At 41.0% G+C, this 18,333-nt stretch overlaps 1 protein-coding gene across 1 annotated transcript; it reads left to right on the forward strand.

The window, feature by feature from the left end:
• Positions 1-1,134: 1,134 nt before the first annotated feature.
• Positions 1,135-8,976, forward strand: LOC128643121 (C-reactive protein). The gene is made up of 3 exons (XM_053696073.1): positions 1,135-1,179; positions 5,487-5,567; positions 8,063-8,976. The coding sequence occupies exons 2-3, from the start codon at positions 5,504-5,506 to the stop codon at positions 8,710-8,712; spliced, it is 714 nt and encodes a 237-aa protein (XP_053552048.1). The 5' UTR covers positions 1,135-1,179; positions 5,487-5,503; the 3' UTR covers positions 8,713-8,976.
• The last annotated feature ends 9,357 nt before the right edge of the window (positions 8,977-18,333 follow it).

Genomic DNA, 18,333 nt, shown 5'->3' on the forward strand with positions numbered 1-18,333 from the left:
AATGGGATTTATTTAAGCCCAACTGGAGATTTTTTTGTAAGTAAATTAGATTCGTATATGTTGAACTCGATGGACTTTAGTCTTTTTTTCATGCTCGTCTACTATGTTACTATGTTACTGGGCACTATATATGGCCACAAACAGCTTCTCTAACTGGAAACTCATCCCACTGCAGTTTAATAAATGTTCCCCATAGTGCTCAAGTCACACACAATACTACTTTATTACTTCAGAGAAAAAATAGCCCTGACATCAACAACACAACAAAATTAAGCTAGGAGTTGTTGCCAGGTGATCATTATTACTCAGTGGTGGCTCCTCCATAGGAGCACAGTCGCATGTGAACCCCTTGAGAGCCCTTAGAGAAAAAAACAAAAAATCCCAACATTTTTGGCTAAATAAATATAATTTTTCCAATAGCCCCCCTATTGGAAAAATTATATTTTTCATCCAAAATGGTTCCAGTCCAATTTTGTAAACAAAATAATTGCAGTTTTTACTTCTATCTATTGCACTGCATGTGTGATAGATAGTAGTATAGGCTTCAAGCCCTAAGACCTTATTTCTTAGCGCCTGCAGCGCCGCCCCCAATCCAGCTCCTAACCTTCTTAACCGCACAGATTTTGACGTGCGAGTGAGAGCCACGTGATGACGGCATGTGGGAGGAGGAGCCTGGTCGGTGCAAAACAGAGTCGGAGGCAGCAAGTGAGAGGAGAGGGCAGGCAGTGGGCACATCCATTCTTGAGAATAACCTAACAGTAAGGTCCTTACCTAAGTTTATATCATAGGGACTAGCAAAGCAACCAGGCAGATTTGCTAATAAGTAGCTCATTTCCGCGCTATTTAGGTTATATAAATACTGCAAAACGTTTCCAGTTAATGCTATAACTTTATTACATAACTCACATACATTTTTGTTACTGTGGTATTTTGAATTTAGTTACCTCTACACGATTACGTCTATTGAACAGACTTAATCGTCCAGAGGTAACTAAATTCAAAATACCACATTAACAAAAATGTACGTGAGTTATGTAACAAAATTATAGCAGTAACTGGAAACGTTTTGTAGTTTGTCTCACTTGGCTTCCTTCCTGTACACGGGTCACATCACAGTGTGCCATATGACTGAAACAGGACGGGCTGCAGTGTTCCAGCTGTTAGTGCATTCAAAGCAGGGTGAGTGTGCTGCTCCAGCTTTTATGATAGAGTGCGACATGTAATATAAAAGAATGGGAGATGTGATTTATGTCTCAGCTAAAACTACAGAATGAAAGCTATATTGCTGTGCCCCTGATATTAATAATGCTATCTAGGCTATGTGTTCCTCAGTCAGTAAGTAAACAGTGACAGCTGTGTGTTGCTGCTGTGCAAAAGGGACTGTGCGAGTGATGTGGCACGAGTGTACTTTGCAGGACTGGGTGAGTGATAAGATTAGCGTGAACCCTGACAGAGAACCCCTGTTATAAAGTAATCAACGCGTGGGTGAGTGTACCTCTTTCAATAGAGAATGTACTACAACGTGGGTGTATTCCTGCAATATCGGGGTAGGTGACAGGTTTGTGTGTTTATGCTCTGTAGGAGAGAATGAGTGCTCATTTAGTTTACGGCTAAGGATGTACAACTACTATTAGCACTAATGATGATCTCTTGACACAGATCCTGCCTAATGTAGGAGGAAAATAAAAGGACGATGATAGTTCAGGACTACTTGTCTTTAATTTAAAGATAACCTTGGTTTGAGCTTGCATTCCCTGTGAGGATTTCATGTTATGCAAAATTGAGTCTCAATGTATTAGTATTCCAACATGTAAACCAAAGGTCTTCTATTGAATTCCTCCCAGGAAAATTTCTGCAAAAAATAAATAAAAAACAACAACAATTTTCTAGGTGTTCTTTACTCATTTCTCAAAGGTTATGTAGGGCATCAATTACAGCCCTAATACTCTAGCACCCATAGCTAGATGCTGTGATGCCCTAGGGCAGTGATTCTCACTCAGCTAATCTGCAGGAACTTTATAGGGGTTCCAGAGTATAAAAGTGGATGGATCACTGATAAATGCCAATATCAAATCTACCTACCAGTTTGTGTATGTGTGCATTAATATAACGTTACTATAGTGAAAGGAATAATCTCTATTAGGGGGCATATGTATAAGTGAGGGTTTGTGGCCCCCACCATGGTGCCTATGGATGTTTGACACACTTGAATATGACCACACTCAGTTTTGGGTGAAGATTGGTCAACACTTTATTCTATGAGCATACAATATTAACCTTGAAATGTTTACAGTTTGTCAGTTCTGAATATAGAACAAGTAGGAGACTAGCAGCTGTGTATTGAGTACTATACTGAGTAGACAATTGTCTGGGGAATTGTATTGAGTGATGCAATGAGGAGAGGTGTGTCTGGCTGTGTAGCGAGGGAAGTTCTCTTGTAGGAGAAGTGTGACTGTCTAGTCTAGTTTTGAAGTGAGTGAGGAAGTAGTGGCTTTATAATGAGGGATGCACTAAGTGAAGGAGTGGCTGAATATGGAAGGATACACTAAAAGAAGTAGTAGTTGTTTAGGGAGGGATGCACTAAGAGTACATTCTCATTCTATACATTTTAGTTTCATATTTTAATTTATATATATATATATAATCTGCACCAAAATAAATTAGCTAAATTATGCTAATTATGTGGGTTTGGCAAAGTGGGCAGAACTTTAGGGCAGGGGGTGTGGTAAAAATGTTCATGCATATAATTGATAGCTGCAAAGTGTCCCTGGAATATTTTTTTTAAAATGTTGGAAACTATGCAAGCATCAAGAAATTCCCAAACTCCCAAAACAAGTGAGTGGTGTAGCTGCAAAAATAAAAGTTAAAAATAAAAGTTACTCAACAACAGTTTTAACAAGCAGCCTGAAACTAGGATGTTTCCTCTGCTACACTGAGCTCCCCTCTTCCATCATACCTTTATGGTCACCCATCTCCTGCACTGCTCCAACCATTTAAATAGCATCAACTAAAATAGAAAGATCTAAGAACAAAATAAATCCTTTGCTTTTATTTGTTACACAAGCTCCATTTATATCATGCATTAATTATAAAAAACTTGCTAGGTGGTATTTAAGCCCAGTTCATGTATTGTGAACCCCCATTTGAATAACCCACAAGCCGCCACTGTTATTACTATTATGGTCGCTTTTCAAAATAGAGGTTACTTACTGCTAGGGCCCCTTTCATAGCTCAAAACACTGAAAAAGTCACCTTGTACACAGATGATTGTAAAGTATAAGGCAATCACCTGCTACCAAAAAGTTCCCCTCATTTGAAAGTGGCTTCCATATTTATTGTAGGCTACGATACTTATCTTTATCTTAAAAAATGGGTTACAGAGACATAAAAGTGTCAGACTTGTATTCTAAATAGCCAGTACTGTTCCTACTTTCAAATATCAAGCTATCAACATGAAGCCCACAGTTTTTCTTTCATGATTCAGAAAAAGCATAACATTTTAAACAACTTTCCAATTAATTTATATTATCTAATTTGCGTTGTTCTCTTTATATCCTTTGTTGTAAAGCATACCTAGGTAAGCTCAGGAGCTGCAATATACTTTTGTCATTGGCTCACCTGATGAGTTCAGTTAGTTCCCAGTAACGCATTGCTGGTTCTTCAACAAAGGCTACAAGGAGAACACAAACATTTCATAGAAGTAAATTGGAAAGTTGTTTGAAATTGTATGCTCTTTTCTAATCACAAAGGAAAGAGAAAAAATTGTATTTCATGTCCCTTTAAACAGTCTGTGTGAAGAGTATAGCTAGTGTCCTCTTATTCTAATCATATATATATTTTTTAAAGGTCCTAAGCCTGCCCTTTCTCTTAGTGTGCTTATAATTCTTGAAACAGAAATGCTACATTCTAGCAGTGTTTTTACACTCTGCTGCGGTGCATCCACCCTCTTTTAATGGTTAGCTCCGCCTCCTATCTTGTGCAAAGTAAAGATACTGGTGCAAGAGGGAAGGGTGGATTTGTTTATTTCACCTCAGGCGGACCCTGGGCAAGTCTAAATGGAAATGGTTTAATAAGGAAATAAAGGACATGCTTAAAGGGATACTGAACCCAAATGTTTTCTTTCCTGATTCAGATAGATCGTGCAATTTTAAGCAACTTTCTAATTTGCTCCTATTATCAATTTTTCTTCTTTCTCTTGGTATCTTTATATAAAAAAACAGGAATGTAAGCTTATGAGCCAGCCCATCTTTGGTTCTGCACCTGGGTAGCACTTGCTGATTGGTGGCTAAATGTAGCCACTAATCAGCAAGCGCTATCCAGGGTGCTGAACCAAAAATGGGCCAGCTTGTCAGCTTACATTCCTGCATGCAGCGATTGGCCCAGGGCAGCAGCGTCGTACAGGGTAAGGCACTGGTCATTAAGGGGTTAAAGGGACAGTAAAGTCAAAATTAAACTTTCTGGATTCAGATAGAGCATGGCATTTTAAACAACTTTGCAATTTACTTCTATTTTCAAATTTGCTTTGTTTTATTGGTATCTTTGAATTGTTTTTTTTTTTTTTTGATAATTTTTATTGAGGTTTAAAAATCAAAGAGACAAAAAACAACAGGCATTATGAAATACAACATATACCAATGAATAGAAAACCTAGCACACAAGTTGCAAAAAATATAGCGAGTCTGTTACATCATAAATATGCCAGTAACGAAAATTCCATAAATAAACCTCACATTTCCTATTTTAGTTACATACAAAAAGAAAAATACATTTTAAGCCTTGAATTCCAAAGATAATAAAAATAAAAGCAAAACATAACGCAAAACTAAATCACAGATATTGACTTATTACTAAAGGATCTTAGGTTAGGTGAGATCCATCTCTCCCCAACCGTACTTCGACCCTATATAAAAACCTAGCAGGGAAAGAGGGAAGAGGGGGGAAAAAAAAAAAAAAAAAGATTAAAAAAAAAATTGAAAATTCTCTCTCCCCCGATCCCGCCCGATCTTTGAATTGTTATACAATGTTAATAATAAAGCTGTTCATAGAAAAGTTTATTCTTTACTTTTTACTTTGACTGTCCCTTTAAGCTAAATATATTAACTAATGAGATAAATAAAAAACAGTATTGTGCTGTTGACTTAATTAATTCTGACCTTTGCACATATTACATTAATATATATATATATATATATATATATATATATATATATATATGTATATATATATATATACACACACACACACACACACACATCTTTTAGACCTTCCCTGTTTAACACCTTGTCATATATCCCTTTAAAACAAATGAAAAGGCAACATTTTCCAAAGTAAATAAATGACTGCACATTGTATGCTTCTTGGTGATTTAAATTTGAATGTAATACACAGATTCTGATGTTTAGAACGTTGTGTCTTCTGATTATACAGATAATAAAATTTCATGAACGTGATCTATTTAAGGATAATATGTTCTTTTATTTTCATAGATTCATTATTCAACGTTATGGAGAAAATACTGCTCTCCCTTCTGCTTCTTGTGAAAGGAACTGAAATACTGGCACAGAAAGGTAGTTTTCATTGCCTTGTAATCGCTGTAGTTTTCTATGCAGTCACTATGTACTCAAATAACCATTCTAGATATAGACAAGAGCACTACATATGCAGAGGAATAAAGTCAGAGAAGAAGATAAGAGGCAGTACACTTGGTAACTCCAATAAAACGGAACTTTATTCTAACATAGAGATTGTGAGACAAACAACCAACATGAAGGAGCAAAAAGGGGGCGTGTCCTTACACGTTTCGTGCCGTGTGGCACTTAGTCATAAGATTCCTATGACTAAGTGCCGCACGGCACGAAACGCGTAAGGACACGCCCCCTTTTTGCTCCTTCATGTTGGTTGGTTGTCTCACAATCTCTATGTTGGAATAAAGTTCCGTTTTATTGGAGTTACCAAGTGTGCTGCCTCTTATCTTCTTCCTTGCATCTATTGGATCGATTCGTCCTGCTTTGTGGCGTGCACCTCATCGCCTCAGCTGATATTTGAGAGGCATTTTCTCACTTCATATTGCTTCTCTCACTGACGGAGTTCATGAACGATCCTAGAGGTTTTCCTGGAGCCGTGCTGTTTCCTTCCTTGCCGAATAAAGTCAGAGCATAAACCTTTCCTGTACTTACTACGTTTATTCTACTTATTACTTTTTAAATAAAATAACATGGGGACATGAAACCCCAAATTTTTCTTTCATGATTTAAATAGATCATAGATTTTGAAACAACTTTCCAATTTACTTCTTTTATCTATTTTGCTTCGTTTTCTTGGTATCCAGTGTTGAAAAGCATATCTAGATAGGCTCAGTAGCTGGGAGCTAGCTGCTGATTGGTGTCTGCACATATATGCCTCTTGTGATTGGCTTGTCAATGTGTTCAGTTAGCTCTCAGTAGTGTATTGCTTCTTCTTCAAGAAAGGATACCAAGAGAATATAGCAAAATGTCTAATAGAAGTGAATTTGAATTTTACAACTGTATGCTTTATCTAAATAATGAAAGACACTTTTTGGGTTTCATATCCCTTTAAGCATATTAAAAAACACATCTTAAAGGGACTCAAATATTTCAAGATTTAGAGGGAGTATATAATTTTAAAAACACTTTTCAACTTACTGTAGCATTGAATTTACTTCTATTTGTTAAAGCAGGAAGGTAGGCTCAGGAGTGGGCTGCCATCTAGTGCTCAAACACATCCTTGCAAAACTACTGCCAATTCGTTTTCCAGACAAATACCTATCTAGGTATTCACTTCATCAAAGAATACTGTGAGAATGAGTCAATTTGATAATAAAAGTAAACGGAAAAAGTGTCTGTCCTGTCAGAATCATAAATCAAAAAATTGAGTTTCATGTTCCTTTAAATTACAAATTTGTACAATAAGCCAGGACGATTGTCAACCTATGTATGAAGTCATTTCCATACGGACATGTGTTACTTGGTTTATGTCATATTGATTTACTTAATGTAATATACACCAATACATTTTTGTGTACATTGAACATGATGGACACGTGTCGATGTATTGATATGCTGACATTATTCCGTTATAGTCTATAAATGTCCTTGTAATGTCTTATGCAACAAAAAAAAACATGATTTTAACTAAATTACAAATTTGTGTTGGCAGACTAATTCAGATTATTTCATATATTAGACTATTTCTAGAAAGATAGCAGAAACTTCTTAAAATGAAATGCAAGGTGAAAAGTGTGCACCACAATGTAGTAACCTATGGGTCCTTTATCTTATTTTTTTTTCCTTGAGGCCAATAAGTGACAAATGTAAATGAGTTACTACAGTGAGCAAACAATGGTTGTGTAGAATACAGCTGTGCAGCATGTGAAATCTGCACCAACTATAGTAGGAACTGGAAAGCTTACAATTATAAGAGCTAAAGGGAAAATAGGACAACATAAATAATGAAATCATATAGCAATGTTTTACTATATATCATTTTTATATTACAATCTCAATTACAAGTGTTTACTGTTCATGGAATGAAGTAATGATACAAGTTTTGCCTTTGTCCCCATGACTATTTTCAATAATACTATAGCTACTATATTATGTGAGGAAAGTTTCTCATCATGTCACATGGTAGCTTTTGACTTTTATTTTCATTACATAATACTAGTTTGATTTTTTGACCCTTTAGTATGCTCAAATATTCCAAAATGTTCGCTTCTGCATAAAACTAATAATTACTATGGCATGATGACTTAAATTTCAACACTCTCACCAGTACTGTTATAGTCCTCAAAGAATTTTACAAAGGCAAATGTTACCATGTTACCAGGTTTATCAAACTATAGGTGTAGTATGTGAACAAGAGACGCACACATTACAAAGTAATGTACAAAATAAGTTTTTGTGTGATGTGTCGTCATACAGATCCTATGTGGGCTACACATAAACCTTTGGTGACGTATTTCACTATGTTTGCAATGATTTTTTTGTAATACCAATTTTAAAACCCAATTTGTATATACATTAATTTGCTTCTTTTCATGCAGATATGGATGGGAAAGTGTTCCTATTTTACGAAGAAACAAATAATTCTTACGTGCACCTGATGCCTGAGAAGAATGGTCCCTTTAATGCATTCACTGTTTGTCTGAGATTCTACACTATTTTGGCCCGGGAATATTCACTGTTCTCTTTTGCTACACCATCCAAAGATAACGATCTGCTCCTCTTTATTTACCCTAATCAACGCCAGCTTTCATTGAGTGTGGGTAACCAAGATTTGTACTTTGATTTAAAAGAAGAAAATATAATGCAGTGGAAAAGCATCTGCGTGAGTTGGGAATCCTCCACTGGTGTTGTGGTGCTTTGGGTCAATGGAACGCCATATCCAAGAAAGGTGTTCCAAAAAGGCTACAGTATCAATGCAAACCCAATAATTATGATTGGGCAAGAACAAGATTCATACGGGGGTAAATTTAACAATAAACAATGCTTTGTTGGAGAGATTTCTGATGTACAAATGTGGGATAGTGCTCTGAGCAGTAAAAACATAAATAATATTCTTAGTAGTAAGCTTATAACTGGCAATGTGGTTAACTGGAAATCCTTAAAATACAATATTTATGGGAAAAGCATTCTTCTGGAAGATGTATGTCCGGTATATTACATTCCTGGGTGTCTTCAAGGTCATGCATAAAGGGATTTAAAATAATCAGATATACTCAGCTGATCTATTTCTATGATTAATCAAATTCATTTGAATAATAATTCAAATTAATCTTAAAACGGAATCTGTACAAATTAAAAATGACATACAGTATACTGTTAGATACCTTAATATGTTATGATACGTAATTTTATAACTGAACATAATTTCAAATGTAATCTTGAAAAAAAAAGTAATATTTGGGTTAAATGAATGTGTAATATAAATAAATAATAATAAAAAAAAATTAAAGTATTCATTTTTAAAATCAATTTTCTGCAGTTATAAGATAAATCATAGTGCCAGGCATAAGCATTAGCTTAAAGACACAAGCAATGAGGCAGGGATGGAGAGAGAATGCTATCAGAATACACATATGGAGATGTGGAGGAAAAAAATCTATATGGGTATTTGCAAAGTTAAAAATAGTGCAAAATATACAGTTAAACAAGAAAATATGAGTAAAAACTAAATCAGTATCCAAGACACAAGCACAAAGCATCATGTTGTGTGTGTGTCTGTATTTCTGCAAGCTTTTGCTATAGGATGATTCATTCCATTAGTTCTATTTAGGGATTAAAAAAAAAAAAAATCCTTTATTTTTTGCAGACATCTGGAATTCTACCGTATGTTTAACTTCTCTATGTAAATATAAAGAAAAAGGTACAAAAAGCAGCAAGATTAAATGTAACCTTTTTTTATATATTTTTTTAATCTATTTAATAAAAGATTCACTTTTATTGTAAATGAAAAGGGTCAATAAAAATCTTAAAGTATGGAAGACACATTGTTTACATCAGTTGCGTGTATAGAAGTTAAACAGGGTTAAGAGCAGGCAATGAGGCCTAGTTATCAACGTGTCTACTTACCTGCCTTCGCCGGCCCAATACGCCCGGCTAAGCTCGCCTACCATCGCCGCTGCGGACCTGAAAAATCTCGCCAAAGTTATCAATAAATCTGTCAAAAAGCCGCGCACCAAGTACGGGGCGATGAGCAGTGTTATAGTTATCACTCATCCGATCTCGCTGCTCTTTGGCTTTTTGACAGCTTTATTGACAAGCTGTCACTAAGCACCCACACTAACTATACTGTTCTACCACCTATACCGGTGCCCCCGGAGCCCCCCGCAACTAAATAAAGTTATTAACCCCTAAACCGCTGCTCCTAGACCCTGCCGCAACTATAATAAATGTATTAACCCCTAAACCGCTGCTCCCGGAGCCCACCGCCACTCTAATAAACTGATTAACCCCTAAACCGCCGCTCCCGGACCCCGCTGCCACCTACATAATACCTATTAACCCCTATCCTGCCCCCCGTATACCACCGCCACCTATAATAAATTTATTAACCCCTATCCTGCCGATCCCGTACCCCGTCGCAACTAAATAAATTGTTTAACCCCTAAACCGCCGCTCCCGGACCCCGCCGCAACCTATATTAAACTTATTAACCCCTAATCTTCTCCCCCTACACCGTCGCCACCTATAATAAATGTATTAACCCCTATCCTGCCCCCCCTACACTGCCGCAACTATAATAAAATTATTAACCCCTAAACCTAAGTCTAACCCTAACACCCCCCTAACTTAAATATTCATTAAATACATCTAAATATTATAACTCTTATTAACTATATTAATCCTATTTAAAACTAAATACTTACCTTTAAAATAAACCCTAATATAGCTACAATATAAATAATAATTATATTGTAGCTATCTTAGGATTTATTTTTATTTTACAGGCCAATATCAATTTATTTTAACTAGGTACAATAGCTATTAAATAGTTATTAACTATTTAATAACTACCTAGCTAAAAGAAATACAAAATTACCTGTAAAATAAATCCTAACCTAAGTTACAATTAAACCTAACACTACACTATCATTAAATTAATTAAATAAATTACCTACAAATAACTACAATTAAATACAATTAAATAAACTAACTAAAGTACAAAAAATAAAAAAACCAAGTTACAAAAAATAAAAAAAATAAGTTACAAACATTTAAAAAATATTACAACAATTTTAAGCTACTTACACCTAACCCTACCCTAATAAAATAACAAAGCCCCCAAAATAAAAAAATGCCCTACCCTATTCTACATTAAAAAGTTAACAGCTCTATGACCTTACCAGCCCTTAAAAGGGCCCTTTTTGGGGCATGCCATCTAACCCAAACCCCCCTTAAATAAACCTAAGACTACCCCCCTACCTTCCTACCTTTAGCCGTCTTCAGCCAGCCGACCACCGATGGAACAGAAGAGGAGATTGAAGTTCAATCGGATTGGCTGATCCAATCAGCCAATCAGATTGAGCTTGCATTATATTGGCTGTTCCGATCAGCCGGTGTGTAGGGCTTGATAACTTAGGCGAATCAGTCTCGCCACAAATACGCTGCGGAATTCCAGCGTATTTGAGGTTGACGGCTTGATAACTAGGGGCCAATATGTCTATATTAAAGGGACACTGAACCCATTTTTTTCTTTCGTGATTCAGATAGAGCATGCAATTTTAAACAACTTTCTATTTTACTCCTATTATCAGTTTTTCTTCGTTCTCTTGCTTTCTTTATTTGAAAAAGAAGACATATAAGCTTTTTTTTTAATTCAGAACTCTGGACAGCACTTTTTTATTGATGGATGAGTTTATCCACCAATCAGCAAGAACAACCCAGGTTGATCACCAAAAATGGGCCGGCATCTAAACTTACTTTCTTGCATTTCAAATAAAGATACCACGAGAATGAAGAAAATTTGATAATAGGAGTAAATTAGAAAGTTGCTTAAAATGTCATGCTCTATCTGAATCCTGAAAGAAAAAATTTGGGTACAGTGTCCCTTTAATAGTGAGGTAAAATAAACAAACAAGTTAAATATTCTCAATTATTACTATCCGTAAACAACATGGATGTAGGGGAAAGAGAAGAAAAAAGGGGAGAGGAAGAGTTACTAGAGAGAAGTGGGAAAAAGGATCTCTACAATTCAGTCATCATCCCTATCATAATCATGATTATCCCAAGAGATCAAGAACCAGATATGTAGTTCTATAGATATGGTGGTCAGAAGTCGAGAGCTTCCCAAGTTTCCCATATCTTGCAAAATAATTAAATTTGTTGTCTGGAATGAAATGCAAATGATTCCATGGTTTTGATATGGTTAATGCTATCTATGACACCTTTCCAACAAGGCCACATTTTTCCTGAACCCCAATTAGAATGTTTTGACCTATGTCCCTCTGATGTCACACATAGGCCTATATATTTTCATGGAAGCTCTCAGAAGGAGACTGTTAAGTCACTAGTTTCCTTAACTTTCTATTAACATAATTGGCATTCCTGGTTTCCCTGCTTTCCTTACCTGCCTCCAGTACCATGAAACTTTCTGAAATCTAGCTACCTGAACTTTGGCTTCTCGTAACAGCTTTGTCTCCTTGTCTGCCCCTTGTACTTTGGTGTTTTGAGTGAACTGTGTAACCCTTGACCTGTTTATATATATAAATAAAGAAATGGACTGCACTCTCAAACTTAACTGAGTACACATACTATGATCCTACAAAACCCACAGCTCTGGGTGGTAACCAGCACTCACAGACAGCTGCACAGATTTCAGGGACTCAGGTAGTTAACCCATTGGGTTTTTACAAAACAAAATTATAAACACAAAACATAGAAAGTCTGACACACAGCTAGATTTAAAGCAAAATGGAAGAGTTAGTTACATTGAGTACTACTTTCTGTGTTGTGTGTGTGTATATATATATACATATATATATTATATAATATATATATATATATATATATCCTATATAATAAAAGGCCAGGTATGTTTGTCAGATGCAGTCATGTGCAGTAGAGACTGCCCGAGGACAAACATACCTTGCCTTGAGCAGCAGAGGAGTGCGCACTTTGGAAGCTGCCTGGTGGGGGCGTGACCTGGCGTGCCGTGATGGGGGCATGACTGGCGGGCGTGGCGAGGGGGCATGGCCGGGCAGGTGCATGCGTGAAGGGGCGTGGCCGACGGCAGCAGCCGTGGTGGCAGCGGCATGGTCAAGTGAGAGAGAAAAACAGAGGGAAGAGCAAAACAGAGGGGAGAGAGGAGGGGGAGAGACCAAAATAGAAGAGGTAAAGAGCAAAAGAGAGGGGGGAAAGAGAGAAAGTGAGCAAAAGAGGGGGGGGAAATAGAGAGAGTGCAAAAGAGAGGGGAGAGAGAGCAAAAGAGAGGAGGGAGGAGCAAAAGAGAGGGAGGGAGAGCAAAAGAGAGGAGGGAGAGAGAGAGCAAAAGAGGGGGGGAGAGAGAGAGCGCAAAAGAGGGGGGAGAGAGAGCCAAAGAGAGGGGGAGAGAGAGCAAAAGAGGGGGGGGGGGGGAGAGAGCAAAAGAGAGGGGGAGAGAGAGAGAGCAAAAGGGAGGGAGATAGAGAGATATAGAGAGACAGGAAAAGAGAGGAGAGAGAGAGAGCAAAGGAGGGGGAGAGAGCAAAAAAGGGGGGAGAGAGACAGCAAAAGAGAGCAGAAAGAGAGCAAAAGAGAGGGGGGAGTGAGCAAAAGAGAGGGGGAGAGAGCAAAAGAGAGGGAGAGAGAGAGCAAAAGAAAGGGGGAGAGAGAGAGCAAAAGGGGGGGAGAGAGAGCAAAAGAGAGTGGAAGAAAGAGAGAGAGAGAGCAAAAGAGAGGGGGAGAGAGAGCAAAAGAGAGGAGAGAGAGCAAAAGAGGGGGGAGAGAGAGCAAAAGAGGGGGGAGATAGAGCAAAAGAGGGAGGAGAGAGAGCAAAAGAGAATGGGAGAGAGAGAGAGCAAAAGAGAGGGGGAGAGAGAGCAAAAGAGAGGAGAGAGAGCAAAATAGGGGAGAGAGAGAGCAAAAGAGGGGGGAGATAGAGCAAAAGAGGGAGGAGAGAGAGCAAAATAGGGGGCAGAGAGAGAGCAAAAGAGGGGGGGAGAGAGCAAAAGAGGGGGGAGAGAGCAAAATAAGGGGAAGAGAGAGAGAGCAAAAGAGGGGGGGAGAGAGAGCAAAAGAGGGGGGAGAGAGCAAAAGAGGGGGAGAGCGCAAAAGAGGGGGAGAGCGCAAAAGAGGGGGAGAGAGAGCGCAAAAGGGAGGGATAGAGAGCACAATAGAGGGTGAGAGAGTGCAAAAGAGGGGGAGAGAGAGCACAAAAGAGGGGGAAAGAGCGAGCACAAAAGAGGGGAATAGAGAGAGCACAAAAGAGGGGGAGAGAGAGAGCACAAAAGAGGGGAAGGGAGCACAAAAGAGGGGGAGAGAGAGCTCAAAAAAAAGGGGGAGAGAGAGCGCAAAAGAGGGGGAGAGAGAGCTCAAAAAAAAGGGGGAGAGAGAGCGCAAAAGAGAAAGTGAGAGAGCGCAAAAGAGAGGGGGGAGAGATAGCTAAAGAGAGGGGGAGAGAGCGAGAGCAAAAGAGAGGGGGAGAAAGAGAGCAAAAGAGAGGGGGAGAGAGAGCAAAAGAGAGGGGGGAGAGAGCAAAAGAGAGGTGGGAGAGAGAGTGCAAAAAAGAGGGTGGAGAGAAGGCAAAATAGGGGTGGGAAAGAGCGCAAAATAGAGGGGGAAGAGAGAGAGCAAGAAAGGGTTGAGAGATAGAGCAAAAGAGAGGGGGGAGAGATAGCAAAAGAGGGGGGAGAGAGCGAGCAAAAAAGGGGAGAGAGAGAGCAAAAGAGGGTGAGAGAGAGCAAAAAAGGGGGAGAGAGCAAAAAAGGGGGAGAGAGAGCACAAAAGAATGGGAGAGAGTGCAAAAAAGGGGGAGAGAAAGCGCAAAATAGGGAGAGAGAGAGAGCGCAAAAGAAGGGGAGAGCAAGCACAAAAGAGGGGGGAGAGCACAAAAGAGGGGGAGAGAGAGCTCAAAAGAGAGGCGGGAGAGAGAGAGCACAAAAGAGGGGGTGAGAGAGAGCTCAAAAGAGAGGGGGATAGAGAGAGCACAATAGAGAAGGGGGAGAAAGAGCACAAAAGAGGGAGAGAGAGAGAGCGCAAAAGAGAAGGGGGAGAGAGAGTGCAAAAGAGGGAGAGAGAGAGTGTAAAAGAGGGAGAGAGAGAGAGTGCAAAAAAGAGGGAAGAGAGAGAGCAAAAGAGAGGTGGAGAGAGAGAGCAAAAGAGAGGGGGAGAGAGAGAAGCAAAATAGAGGGGGTGAGAGAGAAGCAAAAGAGAGGGGGAGAGAGAGCAAAAGAGAGGGTGGAGAGAGAGCAAAAGAGAGGGGGAGAGGGAGAGCAAAAGATAGGTGGGAGAGAGTGTAAAAGAGAGGGTGAGAGCGCACAAAAGAGAGGGAGGAGAGAGAGAGCAAAATAGGGGGGAGAGAGCAAAAGATGAGGAGAGAGAGAGCAAAAGAGGGGGAGAGAGAGCTCAAAAAAAGGGGGAGAGAGAGCGCAAAAGAGGGAGTGAGAGAGCGCAAAAGAGAGGGGGGAGAGATAGCTAAAGAGAGGGGGAGAGAGCGAGAGCAAAAGAGAGGGGGAGAAAGAGAGCAAAAGAGAGGGGGAGAGAGCAAAAGAGAGGGGGGAGAGAGCAAAAGAGAGGTGGGAGAGAGAGTGCAAAAAAGAGGGTGGAGAGAGCGCAAAATAGGGGTGGGAGAGAGTGCAAATTAGAGGGGGAAGAGAGAGCAAGAGAGGGTTGAGAGAGAGAGCAAAAGAGAGGGGGGAGAGAGAGCAAAAGAGGGGGGAGAGAGTGAGCAAAAAAGGGGGGAGAGAGAGAGCAAAAGAGGGTGAGAGAGAGCAAAAAAGGGGGGAGAGAGCAAAAAAGGGGGAAAGAGAGCACAAAAGAATGGGAGAGAGAGTGCAAAAGAGGGGGAGAGAGAGAGCAAAAGAGGGAGAGAGAGAGCGCAAAAGAGGGGGAGAGCAAGCACAAAAGAGGGGGGGATAGAGAGAGCACAATAGAGAAGGGGAGAGAGAGAGCAAAAGAGGGTGAGAGAGAGCAAAAAAGGGGGGAGAGAGCAAAAAAGGGGGAAAGAGAGCAAAAAAGGGGGAAAGAGAGCACAAAAGAATGGGAGAGAGAGTGCAAAAGAGGGAGAGAGAGAGCGCAAAAGAGGGGGAGAGCAAGCTCAAAAGAGAGGGGGATAGAGAGAGCACAATAGAGAAGGGGAGAGAGAGTGCAAAAGAGGGAGAGAGAGCGCAAAAGAGAAGGGGGAGAGAGAGTGCAAAAGAGGGAGAGAGAGAGCGTAAAAGAGGGAGAGAGAGAGAGCGCAAAAAAGAGGGAAGAGAGAGAGCAAAAAAAAAAGGTGGAGAGAGAGAGCAAAAGAGAGGGGGAGAGAGAGAAGCAAAAGAGAGGGGGTGAGAAAGAAGCAAAAGAGAGGGGGAGAGAGAGAGCAAAAGAGAGGGTGGAGCGAGAGCAAAATTGAGGGGGAGAGGGAGAGCAAAAGATAGGTGGGAGAGAGTGTAAAAGAGAGGTGAGAGCGCACAAAAGAGAGGGAGGAGAGAGAGAACAAAAGAGGGGGGAGAGAGAGAGCAAAAGAGGGGGGAGAGAGCAAAAGATGAGGAGAGAGAGAACAAAAGAGGGGGAAGAGAGAGCGAGCAAAAGAGGGGGGGAGAGAGAAAGCAAAAGAGGGGGAGAGAGCAAAAGAGGGGGGGGGGAGAGTGCGCAAAAGAGGGGGAAGAGAGCACAAAAGAGGGGGAGAGAGAGCTCAAAAGAGGGGGAGAGAGCGCAAAAGAGGGGGAGAGAGAGTTCAAAATAGATGGGGGTAGAGAAAGAGCAAAAGAGGGGGAGAGAGAGCTCAAAAGAGACGAGGGAGAGAACTCAAAAGAGGGGGGAGAGAGAGCATAAAAGAGAAGGGGGAAAGAGAGCTCAAAAGAGAGGGGGGAGAGAAAGAGTTCAAAAGAGAGGGGAGAGAGCGCAAAAGAGAAGGGGCAGAGAGAGCGTATAAGAGGGAGAGAGAGAGAGCACAAAAGAGGGAGCAAGAGAGCTCAAAAGAGAGGGGGAGAGAGAGAGCAAAAGAGGGGGGGGAGAGAGCAAAAGAAGGGGGGAAGAGAACAAAAGAGGGGGAGGGAGAGTGCAAAAGTGGGGGAGAGCGAGCACAAAAGAGGGGGAGAGAGCACAAAAGTGGGGGATAGAGAGTGCACAAAAGAGGGGGAGAGAGAGCTCAAAAGAGAGAGGGGAGAGACAGCACAAAAGAAGGGGAGAGAGAGAGCTCAAAAGAGAGGGAGAGAGAGAGAGAGCGCAAAAGAGAAGGGGAAAGAGAGTGCAAAAGAAGGAGAGAGAGCGCAAAAGAGAAGGAGGAGAGAGAGTGCAAAAAAAAGGAGAGAGAGAGCGCAAAAGAGGTAGAGAGAGAGCACAAAAGAGAGGAGGGAGAGAGAGCAAAAGAGATGGGGAGAGAGAGAGAGAGCAAAAGAGAGGGGGAGAGAGAGAGCAAAAGAGAAGGTGGAGAGATCAAAAGAGAGGGAGAGCAAAAGAGAGGTGGGAGAGAGAGTGCAAAAGAGAGGGGGGAGTGAGCGCAAAATAGAGGAAGAAGAGAGAGCAAGAGAGGGTTGAGAAAGAGAGAGCAAAAAAGAGGGGGAGAGAGAGAGCAAAAGAGGGGGGAGAGAGAGAGAGCAAAAGAGGGGGGAGAGAGAGAAAGCAAAAGAGGGGCTAGATAGAGAGAGCAAAAGAGGGGGACAGAACAAAAGAGGAGGAGAGAGAGAGCAAAAGAAGGGGAAGAGAGAGCGGGTAAAAGAGGGTGGGAGAGAGAGCAAAACAGGGAGAGAGCACAAAAGAGGGGGAGAGAGAGCGCAAAAAAGGGGGAGAGGGAGCAAAAGAGGGGGGAGAGAGAGAGCAAAATAGGGGGAGAGAGAGAGAGCGCAAAAGAGGGGGAGAGAGAGAGCGAGCAAAAGAGGGGGGAGAGAGCAAAAGAGGGGGGAGAGAGAGAGCAAAAGAGGGGGGGAGAGAGCAAAAGAGGGGGGGAGAGCAAAAGAGTAGGAGAGAGAGAGTAAAAGAGTAGGAAGAGAGAGAGCGAGTAAAAGAGGGGGGGGAGAGAGTGCAACAGAGGGGGAGAGAGATTGCAAAAGAGGGGGAGAGAGAGTGCAAAAGAGGGGGAGAGAGACGCAAAAGAGGGGGAGAGAGAGCGCAAAAGAGGGGGAGAGCAAGCGCAAAAGAGGGGGAGAGAGAGAGCACAAAAGATGGGAAGAGAGAGAGCACAAAATAGGGGGAGAGAGAGCTCAAATGAGGGGGGAGAGAGAGAGCAAAAGAGGGGGAGAGAGTTCAAAAGAGAGGGGGGAGAGAGAGAGTGTGCGCAAAAGAGAAGGGAGGGAGAGCGCAAAAGAGGGAGAGAGAGAGCACAAAAGAGAAAGGGAGAGATAGCGCAAAAGAGGAAGAGAGAGCACAAAAGACGGAGAGAGAGAGCTCAAAAGAGAAGGGGAGAGGGAGAGCAAAAGTGAGGTGGGAGAGAGAGTGCAAAAGAGAGGGGGGGAGAGAGTGCAAAATAGAGGGGGAAAAGAGAGTAAGAGAGGGTTGAGAGAGAGATAGCAAAAAGAGAGGGGGAGAGAACAAAAAAGAGGGGGGAGAGAGAGCAAAAGAGTGGGGGAGAGGGAGAGAAAAAGTGAGGTGGGAGAGAGAGTACAAAAGAGAGTTGGGAGAGAGAGCAAAATAGAGTGGGAAGAGAGAGAGCAAGAGAAGCTTGAGAGAGAGAGCAAAAGAGAGGGGGGAGAGAGAG

This window comes from Bombina bombina, chromosome 1 (genome assembly GCF_027579735.1).
Source record: "Bombina bombina isolate aBomBom1 chromosome 1, aBomBom1.pri, whole genome shotgun sequence".
Classification (NCBI taxonomy): domain Eukaryota; kingdom Metazoa; phylum Chordata; class Amphibia; order Anura; family Bombinatoridae; genus Bombina; species Bombina bombina.

Bases quoted from the DNA above. Each gene is read 5' to 3' on its own strand.
- LOC128643121 (XM_053696073.1), top strand. From the start codon at position 5,504: ATGGAGAAAATACTGCTCTCCCTTCTGCTTCTTGTGAAAGGAACTGAA. The intron at 5,568-8,062 runs GTAGTTTTCATT...CTTTTCATGCAG, and splicing joins TGAAATACTGGCACAGAAAG to ATATGGATGGGAAAGTGTTC.